Below are 25,771 nucleotides of genomic sequence, written 5' to 3'. Positions count from 1 at the left end.
ATTGCGAAGGGCGGCGTTTCAACCGTATGAATTAATTGGAGTGCATATATTTCTCTAAAATGTAGTATAATTGCTTTAATAAAATTTGAAAAAGTGATTGTGAGGCACTTCAAACATAATTCACTTGTAACTTAAGGTATAATATTATTTTTAGTAAATATGCGTAATAATATATGTAAAGTAAGTTGTGATTAGGTGTAATTGCAGCGTTTAGCTCTGCTCCCTAGCGATGTTTGTAAACTGTTGTTGCCGATATTGCTTAACGAATAATGCTGCTTTGTAAATTTCTTCAGCTGATTTTGTTAAGTTCGTTAAGCTTTCAGAAGTTGAGGGAATGGCATAACATACTGTATGATGCATTTAATAAGCTACTATGCATCAAATGTCAATGTCATTTAAGTGTTTGCTACAAATCTCTAGTACAGTGACTCTAATCTCTAAAACTGAATACCACCCCTATCAACCGCAACTGGACAGGACCGAACAACAAGTTACGAAGCGCCATAACAAGGCTAAGCAGTTCACGGTTTTCACCACAAACTGTGCAGAAGATCAGAGTACCACGAACCTTCCCCCGAATGCGTGTGTCCAAAATATAATTTTAGTAAATGTGTGAATAGAACGAAGTCACTAGTGGAATATAGTAAAGAGAAGTAACTAATACCAAACTAAATTGCACGTTTGTGCGCACTTCTTTCTTATTATTATAATACCACCCCTAGCGGCGGAATTGGCGTTACGCGGGAACCGCTTCAGAGATATTTCAAGCGCTTTGCACCCACTCCTCTATGCACCAGCTTGTAAAATTACGTAAGCAGTGGAAAAAACAGTAGCGAATCATCTGCGACAACCCATTGCTCTGATTGGTTGAAGTGTAACTGATTCATACACACCATTGGTGGATTGGTATATGAGCTGATAATCAGTAAAAGCTTTTATTGGAGTAAAAGGATTTAAATAAACACTATTGTTACAATTGTTACATTTTACTCGTTCCAATAAGTTTAAGATTCGGATAAAATAATATTACATAAAGATAGTGAAATGATATGACGGGCAACCGTAACAGAATTGATATTGTACAAGATGTTACCGGTAATCTGAAATCATATAATATTATGATGGCTGAACGTAATACGTTTAAATATTTGTTCATAGAACAAATGGGCTTATTTGTTGAAGTGAACAGATTTAACTATATAATGCCGAGGAGCAAACACGCATTAATTTTAATGTAAGTACTTACAATTTTCTAACTTTATTATGATTTCATCTGTATTTATTTATTTTGAAATTGATTACTGCTGTACGCTTTTTGGCCCATTTTTACATTTTTCTCACTTAACGTAGGAGGCGGAAAGTACCAAACTTTAGAATAAAGTGACCATATTTTTAAAACAAAACGGGCATTTTAATATTTTCCTCGTCGAAAAAAGGGTCAAAAGAGGACAGTAAAGTGTGAATATTTTACAAAAATTGTCATAAAAGGCTACTTGGATTTGGAAACTGATAAATAAATTGACAAGAACTGTGTAACTTACATCATAAGTATAAGTTTGTACGTTAGCATTCACTTCACTCCAATCAAACTGTTTAGTACTACCAGTAATGAAATTATTTTTGAGTAAAACATAGGCCTACATTTAACATCCTGTTAATACATTTTGACGTCCCACCGCTGTGGAGTAACGGTTAGTATACCTGACCTTGAAATGGCCCTGGATTCAAATCCTGGTTGGATGTTGGAACAAATTACGTGGTTGAGGTTTTCCCTCAACCCATTAAGAGCAAATGCTGGGTAACTTTACGTGTTGGACCCTGGACTCATTTCGCCGGCATTATGATCTTTATCTCACTTAAACGCTAGATAACTATACTAATTGATAAAGCGTCGTAAAAGAACCAATTAAAAACGCATTTTGGCAGTTAGTAGCTACACTTCTACATATGCAAGTCCCTAACCAAATGTTACAGTATAACTCATTGGAGAATTTGAAGCTCAATAGGCCTACCTACTTATCTTCATTACATTAAAAGGTAATTCTTTGCAATTGCGCTACCAAAGGAAGGCGGATATCTATCCATACCTACCTACCGATCACCAAAATGCATATAGGCTATGCAAAGCATAGGCTATTAAAAATCTGAACTAACCTGTCACTGATACTCGACCTTACGAGAACTCTTTTTCTCTCTGTGTGCCTACAAAAAATATTAAATTAGCCTAAGCTCAGGAATGCCATAAAATCACTAGGATAACCTAGGAAATAAAAAGGAACAGCTGCAGTGGGTAACGGTAATATGTAGGTCTATTTAAACTGTTTTACCACAAATTTGATCCATTTGTATTGTCAGTCTTCGATATCTCCCCACATTACATATGGCACAGGTGTTTGATTTGCTTTTCGGTATTTAATGATCAAACCAATCAGAGAGATGAGGTTAATAACTTCACAAATATAGTCTATACTTGGCACTTTTTTTATTAAGCTTGTGGTATTCTGAACCATTTAAGTGAGTTGAATACCTACATTAAATTCTGGAGCATTCAGCCATTGACGTTTTATGCTGACGGGTTATATGTGTAGTCTTGAAACAATTTATATTTTAATTAGTAGGCTACATTTCTAATAACAAGGAATACAAGTGCATGATTTCATTGATAAGCAGTTCATATTTATTATATTTATCATTTATGAATTAATAAAAAGTTAAATTTCTGTCGTTGATTACATTTGATGTGAGCTCTATACACTTTTTCACTTACATGCATATAAAGAATGAACTGCAACTAATATCATTCTTTACAGGGAGTTATTCTTTGAGATATTTCACACAAAAAAGTTTAATACAATTTTGCTCGTTTTTACTTCCTTTTCGAGATATCTAAAAAATTGTTTTATATTAAACATTTTATAGTGTGTTTTGGGAAAACCATTGATTTAATTCCCAATACTCTCAGTCAATTTAAGAGAGCAATATATTATGATAATAAATTATTGAAATAATTTTAGTTTCGTCCTTTAAATGTGCATAAATTTGATCCGAACAAATGCAACTTTTCGTTCTGAAACAAATTTTAAAATGTTACCGGTACATTTGTTTGGATCAAATTTCTGCATTTAAGGATAAAACTAAAATTATTTCAGTCATTTACTATCATAATAAAATCATCAGTAAAACCATGCCAGCCCGAAAACTACAGGCCCATATCCCTTCTACCAGTCTTCTCAAAGGTCTTCGAAAAAGTTATATATAAAAGAGTATATCATCATCTTGATAGATACAACATTCTCATTCCAGAACAATTTGGATTCAGAAAGAATAAATCAACTGAGCAAGCAACGTTTAATTTAACTGATAAAATTCTGGAAGCTATTAATAAAAAATTACAAGTAGGAGGGATATTCTGTGATCTCTCCAAAGCTTTTGATTGTATTAACCATAAAATTCTACTACAAACATTAGAATACTATGGTATTAAAGGCATAGCATATCAGTGGTTTGAGTCTTATCTCCTGAACAGAAAACAAAAAGTAGAAATCAACGCATTTAATAACTCCTTTAAATCTACTTCAACATGGGGAAATGTTCATAAGAAAATTCTCCTGCATCTTTTGTAAGAAAGATACTTAGACGAATTTATGGCCCAGTTAATGATAGAGGTAACTGGAGAAGGAGATATAATTACGAACTATACGAAATGTTTTTAGACCACGATATAATTTCCACCATAAAATCCTCAAGAATAAGATGGCTGGGACATGTTATGAGGATGGATGGAAGAGAAACTCCCAAAAAACTTTTATTGAATGAAGCAGAGGGGTACAGAAAACAAGGAAGACCGAGAACTTAGATGGTTGGACGAAGTGACAGAAGATTTACTAAGGCTCGGAATTCGGAATTGGAGAAGGAAAGCACAGGAGCGTGAGACATGGAGAAGAATTGTTGAAGATGCCAACAATCACCTCGGCCTGTAGGGCAAGTGATGACTATCATAATACACTGCTCTCTTAAACTGACCTGACTGAGCATATTGAGAATTAAAGCAGTGGCTTTCCCAAAACACGCTATGAAATGTTTAATATGAAACAATTTTTATCTCAGAAAAAAAGCAAAAACGAGCAAATTTTTTATTAAATGTAAGTAATTGATTAACTAGCGGAACTTACTTGTGTTAATTATGTAAGTCCGTGCGGCTTACAGCTGTTTCGGTGCTTCATCACACCATCCTCAGAGCCTACTGGTTCTCGGCGTCATCTCGAACTTCTCTGCCTGTTGTGTGGGTACGTTTGATTGTTGAAAAGTGGAGTCAAATAGTGTGTGTGCACTGAAATTGATCTGTGTGTTGAGAATTTGATCAGGGTGTATTTTAGTGTGTTTGTATATTTCATATTGTTCTAGTGCTTGAGTTTTTGGTTCTTGGGTTGTATGTGTAGGATTGTCATGTCCATGAAATATACAAACACGCTAAAACACACCCTGATCAAATTCTCAACACACAGATCAATTTCAGTACACACACACTATTTGACTCCGCTTTTCAACAATCAAACGCACCCACACAACAGGCAGAGAAGTTCGAGATGACGCCGAGATCTAGTAGGCTCTGAGGATGGTGTGATGAAGCACCGAAACAGCTGTAAGCCGCACAGACTTACATAATTAACACGAGTAAGTTCCGCTAGTTAATCAGTTACTTATAATCAGGGAACGGATTTATATGGACTAAAAATATATGAAATATGTAAATATATATGTAGTTATTTTTACCAAAATATGGAATTAAATATGGATTTTTACCAAAATATGGAATTAAATATGGACTTAAAATTATAAAAAAATGACTATGTACGTTAAATATTGGTACATTTTAATCAAACTAAACAAAAAATATAATGGACGTACCTTATCTTCCAATGTAGTTTCAACAAAACACAATTTTTATTGTCTGTTACCATAACAATAGGTTACAAACATTTCTTTCAAGTGCTGAAAAGTGAATCTTCTTCTATTGTCTCTGAGGATAGATTTATACTGACTAAAAGAGCGTTCGACGTCACAAGAAGTAACTGGTACATAATTCAATTTCACAATGTCTGCTGGGGATAAGTCCAAGTTAATCTTCACTGTTGATTCACCACTCATCACAGCAACAACCTTTTGTAGTTCTTCATATCCAGGGTTTTTTGAAAGTACAGTGTCCACCTTAGCTCTTACTGCATCTGCAACTTTACCTCTACCACGATTCAGTTGTTCCACAGTACTATTTATAATTTCAAAACTTTCAGATAGTGAAAGGTGCCTATTTTGGAGACTTTTGAGCGTTTTTATGATGCATGAAAATGTATGCTGAATGTGAGCTAAGTCATTCTTCACACTTATGTCACAGGTAACTGTTTTCGCAGTATCAATTGAGACTGCATCTTCAGAGTCCAATGCAAGGAGAACATTGTTAATAGAGTCTATATGTTCGGCATAATATTCAACTGCTTCTAGCCATGTACCCCATCTAGTTAAAATTGGCTTTGGTGGCAATGGAATTTCAGGGTACATTTCTTTCAACACGTTAACTCTACTGGGAGCTTTGAGAAATACTTTTTTCACTGATGAAATCAACAAATCTACTTTAGGGAAATTGTCTCTGACCACTTCTGCCACACGATGAAATGCATGCGCCACACAAGTAAAATGAGTCAATTTAGGATATACAACAGATAATGCTTGTCCAGCTTTGACCATATAAGGGGCAGCATCGCTAATAAAGAATAACACATTATCGTACATAATACCCTTTGGCCACAGGATACCCATAGCTTCGTTGAACAGTTTAACTATAGTTTTGTTATTGCACTTTTCTAGAACATCACAATGTAAAAGAATTCGTTCAGAATATTGTTCACTTAACAAACCGATAACTACATTACCAACAAGTCTACCTTCTTTGTCGGGAGTCTCATCAATGGAAACCCAAATTGAACTATCTTTAATTTCATCTCTTATCTTCTGTATTGTCTCATCGTAGATGGATGGAGCATACGTCTTCCTAAGTGTTGACTCATCCGGGATTGTATGTTGAGTATATTTTTCAAGGAATTCCCTGAAGACCTTATTCTTTAGTTTGTAGAGAGGAATATCAGCAGAGATGAGAGAACGGCACAGGTCGATGTTAAACTCAGATCTTACATTCGATGTTGTTGGTTGTGTTAAAAACAATTGTCTCTGCTTGGAATTTAGTTGTTTGTTGGCCTGATGTTTACTAGTTGTAATGTGTTGTTGCACCAGGAACTTTTGTGTAGATGATACTGCACACTGACACAAATTACAAAATAATATTTTATTGTCAGTTGATAAACCATCTTCTTTAAATTCTGAAATGTAACTTGTTAGTTTTGATTTTAAATTGACTGAATGACGTACTTTTGGCATATTTACCGTCTTTATAGTATGATTTACAAAACTGAACCTATGTGTACTCTGACTGGCATTTAACTGTTGAGCTGCACAACTGAAGTCTGTTAAAAATTTTAAATTAAATTAATACAGTTTTGTAACTTACTTTCCCATTGTTGATAGGACTGCTAATTTTCAAATAACTCTGATGTTAAAGGGATTACTGAACATGTGTTTAAATCTCTATTGTTGAAATGTATTTTTAAAAGTTAATGGAATTTTGTTTTGTTTTATTGTTAAACCTAATATAATATGGACTGTTTTATATGAAATATGGAAAATATATGGAAATTAACGAAAATATGTACTAAACTCTAAAATATGGAAAAATATGGAAAATAAAAGTAGGATTTTTCAACCCTACACATTGTGAAACATAAAGATAATGCAAAATATAAATTATATTAGCTTTATAAGTAAATATGTATTTACATATAAATCCTTTCCCTGCTTATAATGAAGTGTTAAAAGTAGTGTACGCAAGATTCAAAATGGATTGTATTAAATGTTTTTGCTTGAAAAATCTCAATGAATAACCCCCTGAAATTAGTGACATTACTTACGGTTCACCCTGTATACGTTTATGTAGCACTTAAAACAATTGATTTATTGTGATTTTTAGGGATCTGGAAGAACATTATCGAACAGACTTTGAAAAATGCCTTGTTGAATATTGGGACGAGTTGGAAAATGTTAAACTAGAGTTAGAACAGAAATACCATAATGAAATGGATTTCTTGAGAGAGGAATACGAAATAAAGCTAAAACAACTTGTAAAAGACTTAACGAAAACCCATAAAGGAGAAATTGAAAACATGGAATCAAAGCATGAAAAAGAAATGCAGAATGAAAAGTTAAGTTTAGATTCCACTAAAGATGTGAATAACATTCGTTTGAAATGTGCAAAGGAAGTGGAGAAAGTTAAAGCGGAAGTGACAGAAGCTCATGGTACTCAATTAAACAGATTGAAAGATATATTTGAAGAGGAGTTAAAAAGACATACACAGACACTTTTAAATAAAAAGGAAGAGGAGGAAAACGTTGCAACCATAAAATCTGAACTATTGAATAAAGATGTGACAGATATTAAAAAACTGGAAGATTCATTTGCAGATCATGTTGTTGATGAGATGGGGAAGACGCGTACAGACACAGCCCTGCAAAAAGTGAGTTTAATGTTACTGTATGTATTGTTTTCCTGTGTACTGTATTTCAGTAAAAGATTACAGTGAAATCTCTCTAAAGTAGCTGGTGTAGTGAAGTGCATATCTCCTGTAAATAGCAAGAACCAATAGCAGATTGCCGTGACATAGTAATATCACAGTTTAGTATATACGGTCACGAAGCTCAGTATGTAGTAAATATACATCCATAGATAGTTGCTAACCACTAGGATCGCTAATATCGCCTCATTACAGACAATGCGAAATACTACCGGCACAGTCTATTGTTCCTAGCACCCTCACAACACAAGCTTCGTGACTATATGTACTAAACTGTGGTATTAAATTTGTTAATAATATAAGAAAAAACAAACATATCTGACCATGCTTACTCCATAGTGACGGCTAGGTGCTCTTTGCCTCTCTCCTCAGTCTCGTCACTGTCTTCATTGTCACTGACTGCACTGTTTTCGTCCTCTGAGTCACGGTCTTTTAAATTTATTATAATTGGTTCTAAAATATCGTCCCATCATCTCTATTACAGAATCATCTTCCTATAATAGGCCTACTGTTCTGCGTATTTTACGCAAGTGGCCCAGTGTTCTTGCCTAACATTGTCAGTTGTAACCATTCTTGAATTACTGTTTTCATAGATAGGAGTTCGGAATTTTATCAACAATTACAGTAGAACCTCTATTATCCGTAGTAATGAAGGGGCTGGAGTGAACGGTTAATCGAAAAAATCGGATAATCCGTAACATATAAGGTATTTATAAATTAAGTACATAGATTAATACAGTTTCGTAATTTCCTCCGTGGTCTTCTGTTTTAACCTTCTAGATAATAGATCAGACGTTTACTAATTTAAGTCTGATTTTCAACGACAAAACTCCTTATGACGGCTGTCAGCGGAAAGATAGGAATAGTAGGCCTACAGGTCTCATGTTGTAGATTTACATACTTCATACACTTTATATTTGTTTTTCATTAAATCGTGCACAGTTGTAATTCCTATTGCATATTCTGATGCGAGATGAACCACAGTTTCTCTTTTTCCAAACCATTCAATTACTTGTACTTTTTTTTCGTAGCACAACACGTTTTCTTTTGACACCTGTAGAAAACATTTTGCATAGAAGTTAGACAGCACGGCCCCTTTAAGAGTAGACCATACTGTATAAGGGTAAAGGTTTGTAAAGAAAACACTCTGTAGAAAAAATTCGTACTAATATAATGTACATACAGTACTTCATATTTTTCTACATCAAAAAAAAAAGAGCGAGAGAGAAAGTCAGTCGGATAATCCATCAATCGGTTAATAGGGTGATGGTAAATCGAGGTTCTACTGTATTACTGAAAGAACTTGCATTATGCATAATAATTATAATTCTTCTAAAAATAAATCGGTTAAAAAACAGTCTAAATTTAATGTAAGAGCTGTCAATTCATTGTGATAATGTGACATTTCATTTCATTTATTATATTCCATAGATCTTACATTAGCAGTGAAGCTTTAAGATGTGGAACAAGTCAAAATTGTACAAGATTACAATTACAATTTTTACAATTTTGCAATTTTCTACAATTTTTTTACAATATTTTGGCGAGATGTAGTGAGATGAGATTAGACCCGAGGATTCGCCAAAAGATTACCTGGCATTACCTGGTAATTTAGATGGGAATATCCACTTGCTTTATGGTAAAAATTTCGTTTTGCTGAATGAACAGCACATACAATAAGTCAGCTCCCCTTTGTATGGATACCATTGACCAACTGTTTCTTGAGGAGTCTTGGCCAAATTCACATTTTAGTGTATGGCTTTGACTTATTCATATCTCGTCTAAGTAAAATATTTGTTTCTTGTCATAAGAAACTCTTAATTTCGTGCACTGTTCGAAGGAGTTTATAGCACTATCACTCCTCCCCATAAGTAATTTCCACCCATCATTTGTTTTTTGTATTTAAAGGTTAAACTTTTTAATATTTGCGAATGAAAATAGTGGAGCCTATGTCAGGAATGTTGTTGTATTTAGAATAAGTAATCTTTTTGTAAATTCTTCACGATCATAAAACACTACTTCTCTCTTGAAGTCGTTGTCATCCTCTTTGGTATATTTATATGTTGTCAGAGTGATAGAAAAACTGGAGCCTAATGGACTGAATTGTTTTGCTTCTGAACATATCTGGGACACTGTAGATTAGTTCACACCATATGCTTCTGAAGTTAAAACCTGACACTTTCTGAAGTTAAGTTTACTTCTTTCTTTTCTTTATTGTTGGGTTGAGTTTATATATATATATATATATATATATATATATATATATATATATATATAAACTCATACATTCTAAATGTCATTTATTGTGTCCAATGTGTAAAATAGAAAATTTTATCTCTCTTTAATTGCTATCACTTGTTTTACTCAGCGACATGCTGTAACAAAAATATTTATTCTCATGGAAACCATAATTACTTGTCCTCTAGCACAGCATTTCTCAAACTATGGTCCGCAGACCACCTGTGGTCCTCAAGGTCTGCCCTTGTGGTCCTTCAAAAAAGACAGAAAAAAAAATTCAAACGAATTGCGTATCACACTACAGCTGAAAATCTCAGAGTTTGTAAATGACACATGGCAATCGCCTTTCACTTTTTCTCCTAGTACTGACATTTTATGAAATTTATTTACCCTACCCGTCTATCGACTTCCCACTCTACTCTCAGCACTATGAACGTGGTGTTTTTTGCTATCTTTTCCCTGCACATCTGGCGCCGTGCCTGTAACCCAGCCAGGGACTACCAGAATTCATAACAGAGGACCAAAGTACCGAACCTTTTCATGCATTTATGACTTTCTTAATAGTTTGCACATTGAAATGGTCACGTACTGTACATCGTATACTAATAATAGAACATGCAAAATTGCATCTTTACTTATTGAAAATCGGGCATGCTTCTGCATTAATTTTTTTATTTATCTTTTTGCAGTTGACAATAGTAGAAATTTTCTTCTATTAACATTAACTTAATTAGTTAATACTAATATAAAATTAATTGAATTAAATTAATTTTAATTAATTATTTCTACATTAAAATGTAAGTATATTGATATTAAAATATGCTACATAAGTGATAAATTTGCTTTCGAAGGGAACAAGAGTAAGGTGGTCCGTGGAACTGTTCTGACTTAAAAAAGTGGTTCCCACTTCAGAAAAGTTTGAGAAACGCTGCTCTAGCATATTATGCCACGTAAGGGAGGACCATAACATTAAGCCAGCTCGATCATGTGTTTTTGTTTTCTTATAACAATATGTCTGAGCGATACAGGTGTGAGTTCACTCCTAATATCTGCAACACCACAAATTATATTGCAGTGATATCTTTTCAACATTATTTTTACTGTTTCTTTTCTTTTCATAGCTGTACACTAGTGACTGTGTTGTCGTGTCTTCAGACTCTAAGGGAGATTTTCATGACAGCATCCTGATATTTCTTCTGATTGAGAAGGATACTGAAATAATAGTATTGAAGAATGAACTGACAGTAAGTAACCCTTCAATATACATAGATCATAATGTATGTTATTTACAGGCTTTTCATAATTGAGGACCTAACATTCTGAATGTGCTAAGTGTCAAAAACAACTTTCTGAGATATTGATGAAAAACACACTGTGAAATGCATGTTGAGATGCTTGCAACACCATCTTTTGGCGCATGAATGAGTCACTTACAGTTGAACTACGGCAAAGACAATTTAGTATGATATTCTCATATGGATGTTACTCCCTTAGAGTGAATAAAATGATATTTGAAAAAATTGGCACTTAGCACATTTAGAATGTTAGGTCTTCAGTTGTTATATCGTAACTTATGACTAGAGATGTTTATTCTCTTGCAATCCGCGATAAAAACAAAAGTGCCAAAATGCATCAATTAGTTCCTTTTTTATCTATGCATAATGAACCAATTGTACGACGTATTTAAATCGCGAAATAAAATGAATTTTTATTATATTCAACAAATAACACTATTTTTCCGTGTTTTAGGTCTGTTTTTTTCTTAATTAAAATGTTTATTATTTAATTTAAAAGAAATAAATGATTTGCAAGTGACTTTATTAACATGTAGCGAAATTAAATTCCTGTAAAAGTAATTTTAAGCAGTGTTTGATATATTGTGTATTGTGGGTTCCTATCACCACGGCATGGCGTGTCCTCAGATTGCAGATAGAGGAGACGGCCTCCAGATATGGAGGATAGCTGCGAATATATTGAATAAGCAGTCACAGACAGCCGATAAGGGGTAGTCCTCCAGATTGGGAGTTGGGCGAAGGACTAACAATCCATCACCGTAAAAAAAGAGCTTGTTACATAACCCCAACATTAGAAAATATTTGGGGCTGAGAGGGATGAAAATGGAGAAAGTTCACAACGCAGAACTGCACACATTGTATTCTTCACCGAACATAATTAGGAACATTAAATCCAGACGTTTGATATGGGCAGGGTATGTAGCACGTATGAGTGAATCCAGAAATGCATATAGAGTGTTAGTTGGAGGACCTAAGGGAAAAAGACCTTTGAGGAGGCAGATGGGAGGATAGTATTAAAATAGATATGAGGGAGTTGGGATATGATGATAGAGAGTGGATTCATCTTGCTCAGGATAGGGCCTGATGGCGGCTTATGTGACGGCGGAAATGAACCTCCTGGTTCTTCAAAAGCCATTTGTAAGTTTGATATAACCACTATCTTGAAGGCAGAGAAACACAGTGTGCTTGGAATTTTGTATGATAAAAATCAACACACACAATTCTCTGTATAACCTCAGCAGTGTTGCCAATATAGCGACTTTGTCACAAAATCTGGCAACTTTTAGATGTTTTATAGTAACAATTTCTTTTAATTTGTAAACCATGAATGAAATTTGGAAATCTGAAACTATTCATCCAATTCTTTTGAAATTTTTACCAGATATTCTTATAAATTACAATAAGAAAACTGCAAAAATTTGACATCTCTAGGTTAAATAGTTTCTGAGTTATAAAATAATTTATAATTGTCCTAATTATGTCGCAAAAAATATGCCCCATTATAATTTTTTTTGTGAAGACATTCCCCGTGGATACAGTTTTTATATTTGGTGTCAATTTTTTATGTATCTTGATTAGTTTGGCATGTAGATATTTTTTGTCAGATTTTTCAAAATTGAATAAAAGTAATCATAATACATAATAAATTAAACATATGAAATGTGCATTTCATTAAAATTGCTTCAAGACACAATACTTCTTCTTGTTCCTTTTCTTAACTTTCTTGTAAAATTTTGTCTCAATAAGATAAAAGTGCATCAGCTGGAACTTTTTACATGATGCAAGACTCGGAAAAAAAAATTTAAGAAATAAGCAAATAAAGGTTTGGCACCAAAGATTTCATGTATCTGACTTATTCAAAACTTCCCTTCTCTATATGTTGCCCCCTCAGTCTTTTTCTTCTTTTCTTGTTTTAGGTATTTTCTAAAGTATGGAATATTTTTAAGACTTCAAACAAAAAATTTAATTTTCTATCAAGTTTGGTCCAAATTTCACTCATGTATGACCGTAAGATTGAAACCTTTTATAATGCTGTGACATTGTTTCGTTGTAATAGCAATCTTAAAAGGTAGAAACTAAATCTAGAACTTTACAATTTCTTCAACGTGAATTTTGAAATACTTTACAGGATAGATTAAGAAAAGAGAAGGAAGAAGCAGTTGTCCATTTGAAGGCTTTGGAAGCTAAACCAGTCTTTGGTATGAAAGATGAGCTTGCTGCTATCGAAGTTGAGATGGATAAAATAACAAAACGTGATAGTATCTCTTCAGATGAAGAATCAGCATTGTTTAAGCAAGAATTGGAGAAACTGAAAGCTTATTGCAAGAAGAAGGCAGTCATTGAAGAAGAGAAAGATATGTTAGCTGTAAAATCAGCACTGCTAGAGTTACTTGTAAATTACTTGATAAAAGAGAATCATGTACTAGAGAAACAGAAAAAACAGTTGCAAGATGAGTTGATGGGTGGCGGTTGTCAGGATGAACCTACACTGAAGTTACTGGGAAGAATCAAGGATGAGACAGACAAACTACTGAGTGAAAATAATGGTCTTAAACACCGTATTGCTGGAAAATATGTCGAATTACAAAAGGAAGTTGCTAAATATCAGATAAAGGTAAAAGAATTAGAAGATGAAAAATCACAAAACTTAATATTGGAAGTTGAAGACTTAAGAAACACATTGGAATCGTACAGTGTTATGGAAGACAAATTGATTGCATTGAAACAAAAGGCTGATGATGCTGATAGATTAAGAAAAGAATTGGACTCTCTCAATGGTGATGGTGCCCTTCTATCAGAATGTGATGAAATAAAGCAGAAGTTGGAAGGTCTTACAAAGGCTGATGTAAATGTGGACAGCATAGTTTCTGGTCATGTGCAGGGTCCTAATGGAGCTCTTGAAGCAAACAAAAAGTTAAGAGAGAAGATAGAAACTCCTAAACGTGCTGGTGTTGATGTTGATGATATAGTTTCTGGACGTGTGCCACCCCCTGCAAGTTCTGAAGAGAGTTACGAGTCAAGACAGAAGATAGAATCTCTTAAAAGAGCTGGTGGTGACGTTGATGTCACAGTTTCTGGCAAGGTACCATATTCTTTTGATGCTGAACAAAGACTTCGCTATCTAATGAGCGACTTGAAAGCTACAAAAAGAGAGAGAGATGATTTAATAGAAAGAGCTGCTTTAGCTTCTGGTAGTCAAACGAAACTTCCTATTTTACTAGATGGACTAGAATCCATAACGAAGGAGCTAGGTGCTCTCAAACAAGATAAGGACTCTTTGAAGCGACAAAGAGATGTCATGATGGAAAAGAGAGATGCACTGAAGTTACAGTTCGAGGATTTCAGGAGAGAATATGCTGGTTACTGTGCTGAACTAGAAGAAAGAACACGTATGATAAGAAGCCTAAGTAACGATCTTCGAAGCATTTCAAGAGGAAGAGAATTTCGTGACTCATTTGCCATCCCATTATATGTTGCAAATCTGCATGCAGAAAGGGATATGCTGAAAATGAGAGTAGAGGATTATATTTGTCTTGATGCAGAACTGAACAGTCTTCCTTACAAAGAAAAGGAATTAGATGTTTTAAAAATTTATTACGAAGAACTGCAAAAGGTATATCTGGATTTGGTGGAGAAGACCAGAAACATGGAGGTTATAGCAGCAGAGAGAAATAGATCGGAGTCTGAAATTAATGCTCAGAGAAACTGTGTTCAACTTCTGGAAGGAGCTTATAAGGAGAATGAGCTGTTGAAGGGACAGATCAGTGAGCTTCGGTGTGTAATTGGAGACAAGGGGAATGAAATAAAGCGACTGCTGATTCAAGTAGACAGTCTCTCACTGGATGCTGAGGAGAGACAGGTAAGCAATGCCAATAAGGGATAAGTACACATGAACAGTTTATTTATTTTATACTCTGCAGCCCTCCTGCTGCATTTTTGTACTCAGAGTAACGTAAAACCAGTTTCTGAAATAAAATTGATGTGGATTCAATTGAGTTAACTGAAAGGCTATAAATTACAAGGAGGATTTTGTTAGTTTGTACCTGTCCTACTCTGGAATATAAAGAAATTCATTAAGTTTGTACCTATCCTATTCTGGAATATAAAGAAATTCATTAAGTTTGTACCTATCCTATTCTGGAATATAAAGAAATTCATGAAGTTTGTACCTATCCTATTCTGGAATATAAAGAAATTCATTAAGTTTGTACTTGTCCTATTCTGGAATATAAAGAAATTCATTAAGTTTGTACCTATCCTATTCTGGAATATAAAGAAATTCATTAAGTTTGTACCTATCCTATTCTGGAATATAAAGAAATTCATTAAGTTTGTACCTATCCTATTCTGGAATATAAAGAAATTCATTAAGTTTGTACCTATCCTATTCTGGAATATAAAGAAATTCATTAAGTTTGTACCTATCCTATTCTGGAATATAAAGAAATTCATTAAGTTTGTACTTATCCTATTCTGGAATATAAAGAAGTTCATTAAGTTTGTACCTATCCTATTCTGGAATATAAAGAAATTCATTAAGTTTGTACTTATCCTATTCTGGAATATAAAGAAATTCATTAAGTTTGTACTTATCCTATTCTGGAATATAAAGAAATTCATTAAGTTTGTACCTATCCTATTCTGGAATATAAAGAAATTCATTAAGTTTGTACTTATCCTATTCTGGAATATAAAGAAATTCATTAAGTTTGTACCTATCCTATTCTGGAATATAAAGAAATTCATTAAGTTTGTACTTATCCTATTCTGGAATATAAAGAAATTCATTAAGTTTGTACTTGTCCTATTCTGGAATATAAAGAAATTCATTAAGTTTGTACTTATCCTATTCTGGAATATAAAGAAATTCATTAAGTTTGTACTTGTCCTATTCTGGAATATAAAGAAATTCATTAAGTTTGTACTTATCCTATTCTGGAATATAAAGAAATTCATTAAGTTTGTACTTGTCCTATTCTGGAATATAAAGAAATTCATTAAGTTTGTACTTATCCTATTCTGGAATATAAAGAAATTCATTAAGTTTGTACCTATCCTATTCTGGAATATAAGAAATACATTAAGTTTGTACTTATCCTATTCTGGAATATAAAGAAATTCATTAAGTTTGTACCTATCCTATTCTGGAATATAAAGAAATTCATTAAGTTTGTACCTATCCTATTCTGGAATATAAAGAAATTCATTAAGTTTGTACTTGTCCTATTCTGGAATATAAAGAAATTCATTAAGTTTGTACCTATCCTATTCTGGAATATAAAGAAATTCATTAAGTTTGTACTTGTCCTATTCTGGAATATAAAGAAATTCATTAAGTTTGTACCTATCCTATTCTGGAATATAAAGAAATTCATTAAGTTTGTACCTATCCTATTCTGGAATATAAAGAAATTCATTAAGTTTGTACCTATCCTATTCTGGAATATAAAGAAATTCATTAAGTTTGTACCTATCCTATTCTGGAATATAAAGAAATTCATTAAGTTTGTACCTATCCTATTCTGGAATATAAAGAAATTCATTAAGTTTGTACCTATCCTATTCTGGAATATAAAGAAATTCATTAGAGTTCGTTGTATATTCTTATTTTTTTACTTAAGGGGTTGGGTACAGTTTACAGCAGTAAAATTTTGGAAATATTCAACATTTTTTCCCTTCATTACCATACCTTGCACAATAATGAAAATTAGTATGTGTAAAACACTGTCCTTCTGCTACAATTATGTGAAAAATATTTTTACGGTTTAAAAAAAAAAAATTTACTTTTTTTTTTTTTTTCTTTCAAAATTCAGTTAACTGTGGCGTTTTCCACATAACTAAAAAACTATCCAACATTCTGTGATGAAAATTTTTGTGTGCATTTATGCATGTCATATCTACACCTATGATGCAAGATCACTTCTTTACCTTTGATAGATTGTCTGATAAAAAATAAATTCATTTGAAAAATGGTTAAATATTAGTATTTTCTTCTAACACAAAATAAAAAAAATATTATTTATTAAGGAATGTAGTAGAAAGAGCATGATATTGTAAACATGAGTTTCAGCAATAAAATAAAAGAGAGAGAACATGAAAAAGTTAATAAGTTCATGAGTTATGAGGGAAACACTTTATCACTGCACAGTGAACTATCATCATTATGAATTTTGAAAAAAAAAAAAATGTAAATAATTTTTTTAAATCGTAAAAATATTTTATTCTTATAGCAGAAAAACAGTGTTTTACACATATCAGTTTTCATTATTGTACAGGATACAGTAACGGAGGAAAAAAATGTTGAATATTTCCAAAAGTTTTACTGCGTAAGCTGTACCTAACTCCTTAAACTATGCTGCTATAATTCACTGTAGGCCTATAAGCAGAAGAAAGAATGAAGATAGAAAATATCTCTGCCCCAGACTTCGTAGTTCTATTTTGGCATGTTGTTGTTGTTTAGTCAACTGTCCGAAGACAGGTTTGAGCCTCACAAGTGACATCAGTAAGGCATCACTCATGAGGCAACTAAGCCAAGAGATAATGGGGTAGGATGGCCTGTTCCTTTCCCCTTTTTGACATATTACATCTGTAAATTCTAGCAAAATTATTACTTGTTATTCGTGACTTACACAATTGTTGTATAAGTCAAGTTTATGTTTTGTTTTACCGGTACTAAATTAGAATAGAGGTATAACATCCCTTTTATAAGGTGTTGACAACATGCTAACAGTGAGTAAAAAGAGAATAACAAACAATAATATGATACTTCAAAGTAATTGAACTGTCAAGGATTAAACAATTACATTCGATGTTATATTGACAATAGACTAGTATCCATGCTGTAAATGGAATTCAAGCCAATAACTATAGAGTTGATGAAGTATCAAAGTTGCAGAAAGAAAAACTAATAACAGAGATTGTATCAATTTCAATTAGTGGCCGAAAGATTCAATATGACGATGTCTGTAGAATAAAACTAAATCTCAAACTATCTCCACACAACGTCTGAGATGTAAACTAGCTGTATCTTGGAGCAAAGATTATAAGCAACAAAAACTAACAGAAGTATGCACACAAATTACAAAGGCATATATCACATCAGGATTCTTAACCCTTAAGTAGTCGCGTGGGATGTTTTTAACACTGTAGTCACTTATACGAAGCTGTTTAACTACATACTGTATTGAGTAAGTCTGTACTTGTGGAACTTTCAATACTTTCTTAGAACTGGTAAGGCAACAATAACCGTAAACATGTTTGAAATCGGAATTCACATACTCCAAATAACAATTTAAGTGGTGTGGGATGACGAAGTGTTACAACAGTATTTCTATTGTAAATAGTGACAGTGACTAAACTGACCATACTTCTATAACAAATAATAACAATAGATGTTAAGTAGTGACTGTGCACACAGAAAAATCAAGAAAGTGGTCTGGAAAGGAAGATAAATAGTAAATTTTGATTAGGAGTGAATAGACATTCGAATATTACATATGAACAAATTTAATACTGAAATATTACCATTACTGTACATTAATTATAATCACAGGTATTTCATATATGTGACCCGTTGTGCAAAAAGGGACCTAAAGTCATAAAAGGAAATTTTACAGGAGAACAAAATAACTAATTTACAGTGTAAAAACTGCATTTCTATGTTTTGACATTTTGTGCTACCTGTAGGCTTTTTTTGTATACTAAACTAGGACGTAGTTTTACACAGTGCTTCTTAAATACCTAAATCTTTCTTATAGTTGCTAAGAAAACAAATGAAAACTGTAATTTGCATTTTTCTCGAAAAGTACATAATATAATATCAGTATTCAATAAGTAATACACTGGTCAAAAAAAGTTAAGCATATTTCCAGTTTACCCAATAATACCTGACACTTATGTTTCTTTTGGTTTTATGTGGCACGTGTTATGTTTACCAATTCAAACTCTTTCATTTGTTTTAGTCTGCATCACTAGGTAACGTCCAAATCACGGCTAGTAAAGAAAAGCCTGTAATTCGAGAAAAGTTCAGTCAGTGTCATTTTGCTTCATAGTGCTTCATAGTGCAGTAAACAAAGTCTGTAATTCGAGCAAAGTTCAATCAGTGTCGTTTTGCTTCATAGTGCTTCATAGTGCAGTACAATGGCTCGGAACACCCTTACAATGGCAGACCGCATCAAAATCATCACTTTGAGAGACATGAGACAAGTTGATGTTGCTAACATCCTTCATGTGAATCAGAGTATTGCCTCCAGACTGTGGAGAAAGTGCCAGGAAACCCAGTCAATAGCAGATCGACCTCGCGAAGGCCGTCCACGCAAAACAACATCAGGTCAGGACCGGTATGTAAGGTTATCTGCACGTAGGAACCCTATAGCCTAAGCTACAACTCTGCGCCATGACCTGCGCGAAGCCACTGTGTTGTTGTAAGTAGCCAAACTGTGCGCAGTAGACTTCATGACATAGGGTTGTATGCTCGAAGACCACTCAAGACTCCAGCACTCCGTCCACATCACAGGAGTGCTCGTGCAATATGGGCTAGAGCACATGAGAATTGGACACGAGGCCAATGGACCAGAACTTTATTCTCAGACGAAGTGAGAATGGGCCTACACCCTGACAACAACTCTATTCGCGTATGGAGACGAACAGGGGAACGAAATCATCCCTCAATGACCGTGGAACGTCACCAACAGTTTGGTGGTTCAATCTTGTTTTGGCAGGTGTCATGTTTGGCCGCCGCACACCACTGGTTTCAATAGAGGGAAACATGACTGCTGCCGTGTATGAGAACAACATCCTCCAACCCATAGTAAGTGGTTTTGCAGAGACTGTAGAAGAAGGGTTCACTCTACAGGACGATAATGCTCGGCCTCATCGTGCTCATAGTGTGCAGCGGTATCTTGTAGAACATGGGATCCGAAGAATGGATTGGCCAGCATGCTCACCGGATATGAACTGCATAGAGCATGCATGGAGCTTTCTCAGGAGAGCCATTTCCAATCGTCCACATCACCCATTAACGATTCAAGAACTCAGGAATGCTGCCTTGGAAGAATGGGACAATTTGCCTCAGGAGAGCTTAGATGCATTGGTACTGAGTATGCCCCGTCGCATACAAGAGTGCCTCAGGGTTCGTGGAGGACCAACACGTTATTAAACAGGGTACTGAAAGCACCATCTCCTTTTCTTTGATGATGTACGAATTTCAACTTCCCTTATCTTTTCCGTTGTTTCCAAACAATGCAACTTTTTCATTTCATATTGAGTCCATTGTTAACAAATAGTGTATTTCTACTTTTAAGTTTATTCTGTGGAACCAAGAAACCCAATTATAATTTATCTATTTTATTTTAATTAATAAAAACAGTTATATGCCTAATTATGCTTAACTTTTTTTGACCAGTGTATATTAAAAACTATAGCACCTAGAACCATGAAGTTTTTTAAATGCTCAGTATTTCATCCTTTTTTTGAAACCACAAAAAACAGAAAAATAAAAAAACCGACTTTAGGTCCCATTTCCTGCAACTAGTCACATATAGTTGTATAAATAAAAGTGCTATTTTAATTGTTCACTAAAAAAATAGCCCATAAGTAACCATTATGTTTGAGGTGTCAGCAACACCCCGCGTGACTCAATGTTACAAAGTTAGACGCTGCTTAAGGATAAAAGATGTAATTTGGAGAAATACAGTAGCGTGCAAATTAATCTGAACAACGTAATTACTTATGCAAAAACACTCAAACGGGATAAAAAAGGATCTAAGACATACCTCAGTAATCTATGTCGCCTCCCTTGTTCCTAATAACAGCTCTGAGACGATTTGGCATGGATTCCACTAATTTCCCACAAATATTCTTCATTTCTTCATCGCGAAACCATACACCAATGAGGGAAGAAATCATCTTCTCCTTTGTAGAACAATCTATTTTTTGCATTCTTCTTTTGAAAAATTGACCACAAGTTCTCAATGGGGTTGATGTCGGGTGAGTTGCCTGGCCAGGGGAGTACCTGAATATTCTTCTTGTTGAAGAATTCTGTAGTTTTTCGAGACGTATGGCATGGTGCCAGGTCTTGTTGGAACACACCTCTGCCATCCGGAAATGATTTTTGCAGCTGGGGTACGATTCTGGTTTCCAATAAGTGAATATATTTGTCAGAATTCATCATTCCCTTGATAGGTATTAATGCTTCAGGCCCTTCATGTGTAAAACAACCCCAAAACATTACTTTAGGGGGGTATTTGGGTGCTTGTTGGAGATGAGCTGCTGTTACTTTTTCGGATCCTTTCCGTACGTAAGAAACACGGTGGCCGTGGACCTCGAAATGAGACTCATCAGAAAAAAGTACATTCTTCCAATCATTCACTGTCCAGTGTTGATGTAATTTTGCCCACATTAAGGGTTTTTTGCACATAACAGGGGTTAGCAGTTGCTTCTTAATAGGCTTACGAGCCCTTCGTCCAGCTTCCAAAAGCCTACGCCGCACTGTTGTGACGTGAATATTCGCCCCAGTGGTAGCCATTAACTCGCGGGTTAAGTCGACAGCAGTTAGTCTAGGATTTAATTTACTTTTCCTGACAATTAAACGATCATCTGCAGGTGAAGTCTTCCTTTTCCGGCCACAGTTTCCTTTTTTCTGGGGTGTGATGGATCCAGTCTCCCTGTATCGTTTTATGATCGAATTAACAGTAGCCAAACCGATGTGACATTCTGCAGCAGAATGCTCTGCTAATGTTATAATTTTAGACCGTTTTCGTGGAGTTGCATCCATTTGTGAAGACGACAGAATGTACACAGGAATGCATATTAAGTTTTCAACACAACTGAAATGCTTATAAGTACAAAACGACAGGCAAAATGTCACATATTATAAAAAAAATAATGACAGACCTTCAACAATGGAATTACACGTATTACAGATGTCAATTAAAGTGGTATGAGCAGCCAACAATGACAGAAAATGTAAAAATATGTCATGTTCGGATTAATTTGCACGCTACTGTAAATATATGAATATAGAAAGTAAAACTAGAATCTACAAGACATGCATGAGATCAATCCTTACATATGCAACAGAAACAAAAAGAACAAAATAATTGCTGAGAACAACAAAAATGAGGACTGCAAAGGATAATAAATAGTCTATATGACAGACAAATGAAGAAATCAGAACCTGAATGATGGAGAGAGCAATAATTGTGGATTGATATTTGGTAATGCAGTGGACTGTACTTTTTCCATTGCTGGTGATAACATAAAATATAATTATTCACGAGACAAACCTCACGGTCTACAGAGCTTCTGGCTACAGTTTATGAAGTCCCGGGTTCGATTCCAGGTTTAAATGCAGGAACTTTTCCTTGAAGGGGATTATTCCTGTGTTCGCCTATGGTTTGGAACTTAGGTTAAGTTTAAATTTAAGACTTGGTGCCACATAAACATGATCATCCTATCATATGATCATCGGGGTAATGTAACTCCACCTTCCAAGCGCCCTAACCTCAGAATTGGGTTACAACTAAGCCATTGCCAGGAGAGAAGACCAGACATGTCGAAAAGACAACCTGGTGGCATTGGAGATCAAAAAATAATTATTCACGACGTTTCTAAGATTGGTTCTATCTTCGTCACAGGTGAGAAGGAACCTACTTGTACATATAACTGCCTGTCTCATCTTATGACGAAGATTGAACGAATCTTCGAAAAGTCGTAAATAATTACAATTATTTTACCACCAGCAATGGAAAACTCCAACACTGCATTACCAAATAAGAAATTAGGATCAGATGTGAAATAGATGTGGTGAATTGGGTTAGAGAAAGAAGGAAGGGATGGAGAGATCACAATTTAAGGATATCTGTTGATGGTCTTACAAAAATAGCTGTGACAGACTTTTCAGATACTCCAAGACCATTAGGATGACCACCAAAACGGTGGCAAGAAAGTTTATCACCTTCCTGCGGTAAGTAGAAACAAATAGAGCCTTTATTTAGGAAAAAACACATTTTCATATCTTCTTTTAGACTTTTCTGGTATTAACTTAGCATAACTTATCCTCTGTACTGCTTTGATCTCTTCATCCACTTAATTCTCAACCAATTCTTTTGCCATAATCATTAAATTATTACAAAACTTCTAATTAAACTCATATTGATTAGATTAATACAAATTTAATTACTAGAAACAACAATGATTATTTACACTGAAACAAGATAACCTACATACTGTCTTGGCAACTTTCTTATAAGAGAATTTTTTTTACATAACAAACAAATTTATGCTTTGCCTCGTTTTTTTCAGACTGTTTCCTTGGTTCTGTTATAATGCACTTACCACACCACTATATATACTATTAAAGAACTCAACTGATATTTTATCTTCACTCTTTAAGAAAGGAAACTTAAAATATTTCAGAGTATAATGGAAATATATGAAACTTACACTACCTGGTACAAATAAGTTAATTATTTTTCAGATTGTGAAGGTTTGCTCAGCAGTGCAAAAAGCTAACGCCTCCATTCACGAGTGCACTAAAAGGGTTCAAGAAAACCTAACGATGACGAAGAAAACTCATTGTTCTTTGGCTTGTCTCCGTATTGCTCATCATAATTGTTCTTGTTATTTTCGAATTTAACTTAAACATAATTAATGTTACATTAATTTTCTGTTGTTTTTAGTTCTTGCAATATGATACTTCTTGAAATTATTTTAGGAGGTTATTAATAAATTTGTTTTTTTATAATTCTTCGATAATTGTTTATTATTAGGCCTATTATTATCAGTGAGGGAAACAACAATGATTATTTACACTGAAACAAAATAACCTACATACTGCCTTGGCAACTTTCTTGTGAAAGAATTTTTTACATAACAAACAATTTATGCAATATTCAAATTTAAAAACAAACCAGAGGCGATATGCTATCCAGTCACTAAATTGGTAACAATGGCCACTACAAGCTACAGATCACAGTCTTCTAGGTACTTGAAATGCTACCATTGTAACCATTCCAGGAGTTGACTTATCAAATATATCTAAATACACGTTGAGCATAGTTGCAGAAAGCTGTGGTTTAGATCTGTGAAGCAAACAGATAGTACTCTTTGCTGTGAAGCAGTGGCGATTCCTCGGGGGAGGGAAGGGAGGAACGTCCTCCTCACATTTTTCTTCTTTTGAAAGTAAATACCAAATGAAATATATGCTTTGAAATTCGAGGAAGATCCGATAATTAAGTTCACAGATATAAGAAAACCTCTGTTGATCGAGTTTTTAATGACGCGCACTCATGTGCTACTAGAAAACTGCGAGAAGGATGCGAGATTGTTTGTGTGGAGGAATGACAATCCATTCCTCCTTTACTGCAGTTAATACACATAGACAACAGCGCACTATTGGCCAGAGAAAGAAGCAGAGTTTTAAAGCAAGTAAATGAACGGATAGGGAGGAGATCCTCCTCTGAATCAGTGCATGGACGGGAAATAGAAACCGACAGGTCGTGCAGCAAGCTCGCTACTGCTGCCATCTAACGATGCTGCATTCAACCAGACTATAACACATCTAGGAGGAGGCACAATAAAAACAGTTTCAACGCAAAGCTATGAAAGACACCATATAATTTTTTTCTAATTATAGATCAAAATATATTATTCATTGCACTTTATAAAAGCTACTATTCATGGTTTGAAACTTTCGAGGATATTTGAAAGTTGAAGTTGGATTTATATAAAACAAAGAGGAAGTAGTTCTACATTAGTATCGCAGATCTTTTTGGCCCCTGAAATTCACTTCCATTCATTGTCTATTAGACAGGGCAACAGCCAAGTTGTCAGTTTTGCACAAATATCTTTGAAATTGGAAGTACTGCAAACTACATTATTTTTAACATAAAAAAAATTAATCGGCCACCTTTGAACAATAATGGTAGTATGACTTTACAAGAACTGACATTCTTCAAAAGCATGTGATACTGAACTTGTGAAATGTACATGTGACAACACAGACCACGTGGGTGGGTGCAGTTTTCTTGCTTTCCTAACAGATTATTTCCCATTCCCATTTCCGTAAAACGGTTCCGGTTACGTGTTAGTAGCTGGTCTATTTCAACACGTGTGATGCTGTAGTGCGCGTGAAAAATGCTACGAGGTTGTGAATTTCCTTGTAATTGTTAATTTGTGCAATTATTCAACATTGAATGGAAGTGAAATCGCATTATATTTTGGACAATTTAAGGAAACTCATTTTACAAAAACAGATTATTGCTATACAAAAGGGAGGAAGGCCAACCCCAACACTACCTGGTCTTACATGTATGCATGTAGGCTAATTTGTAGCATGTTTCTCTCAAGAAGGTGGCATTTTGCGCTGTTAACTTCTTTCCTCCTCTTAAGAAATATGCAGGAGCCGCCACTGCTGTGAAGGAATGTATAAACAAATTTTTATGGTACTTTGAATCGTAAAGATTGTTTAACAGAGGTGCGACTATATATGTAAAGTACGACTTAACGGGCTATACAACTGTTTCATTTAACATCTCGCTCACCACCTTTTTTTTTTTTTTT

The 25,771-nt window shown here is 34.3% G+C and overlaps 1 protein-coding gene across 2 annotated transcripts; it reads left to right on the top strand.

The window, feature by feature from the left end:
- Positions 1-4: 4 nt before the first annotated feature.
- LOC138698407 (uncharacterized) lies at positions 5-25,771 on the top strand. 2 transcript variants are annotated; one of them, XM_069824291.1, is made up of 5 exons: positions 5-136; positions 7,076-7,619; positions 11,036-11,158; positions 13,338-15,068; positions 23,688-25,771. In XM_069824291.1, the coding sequence occupies exons 2-5, from the start codon at positions 7,182-7,184 to the stop codon at positions 23,844-23,846; spliced, it is 2,451 nt and encodes an 816-aa protein (XP_069680392.1). In that variant the 5' UTR covers positions 5-136; positions 7,076-7,181; the 3' UTR covers positions 23,847-25,771. The 2 variants fall into 2 exon arrangements, with proteins under 2 accessions (XP_069680392.1, XP_069680391.1); XM_069824290.1 differs by lacking the exon at positions 5-136 and adding an exon at positions 795-1,234.

Source organism: Periplaneta americana, chromosome 4, assembly GCF_040183065.1.
Source record: "Periplaneta americana isolate PAMFEO1 chromosome 4, P.americana_PAMFEO1_priV1, whole genome shotgun sequence".
NCBI lineage: Eukaryota > Metazoa > Arthropoda > Insecta > Blattodea > Blattidae > Periplaneta > Periplaneta americana.
The sequence above is the reverse complement of the archived record's forward strand: the minus strand, read 5'-3'. Positions and strand labels throughout refer to the sequence as shown.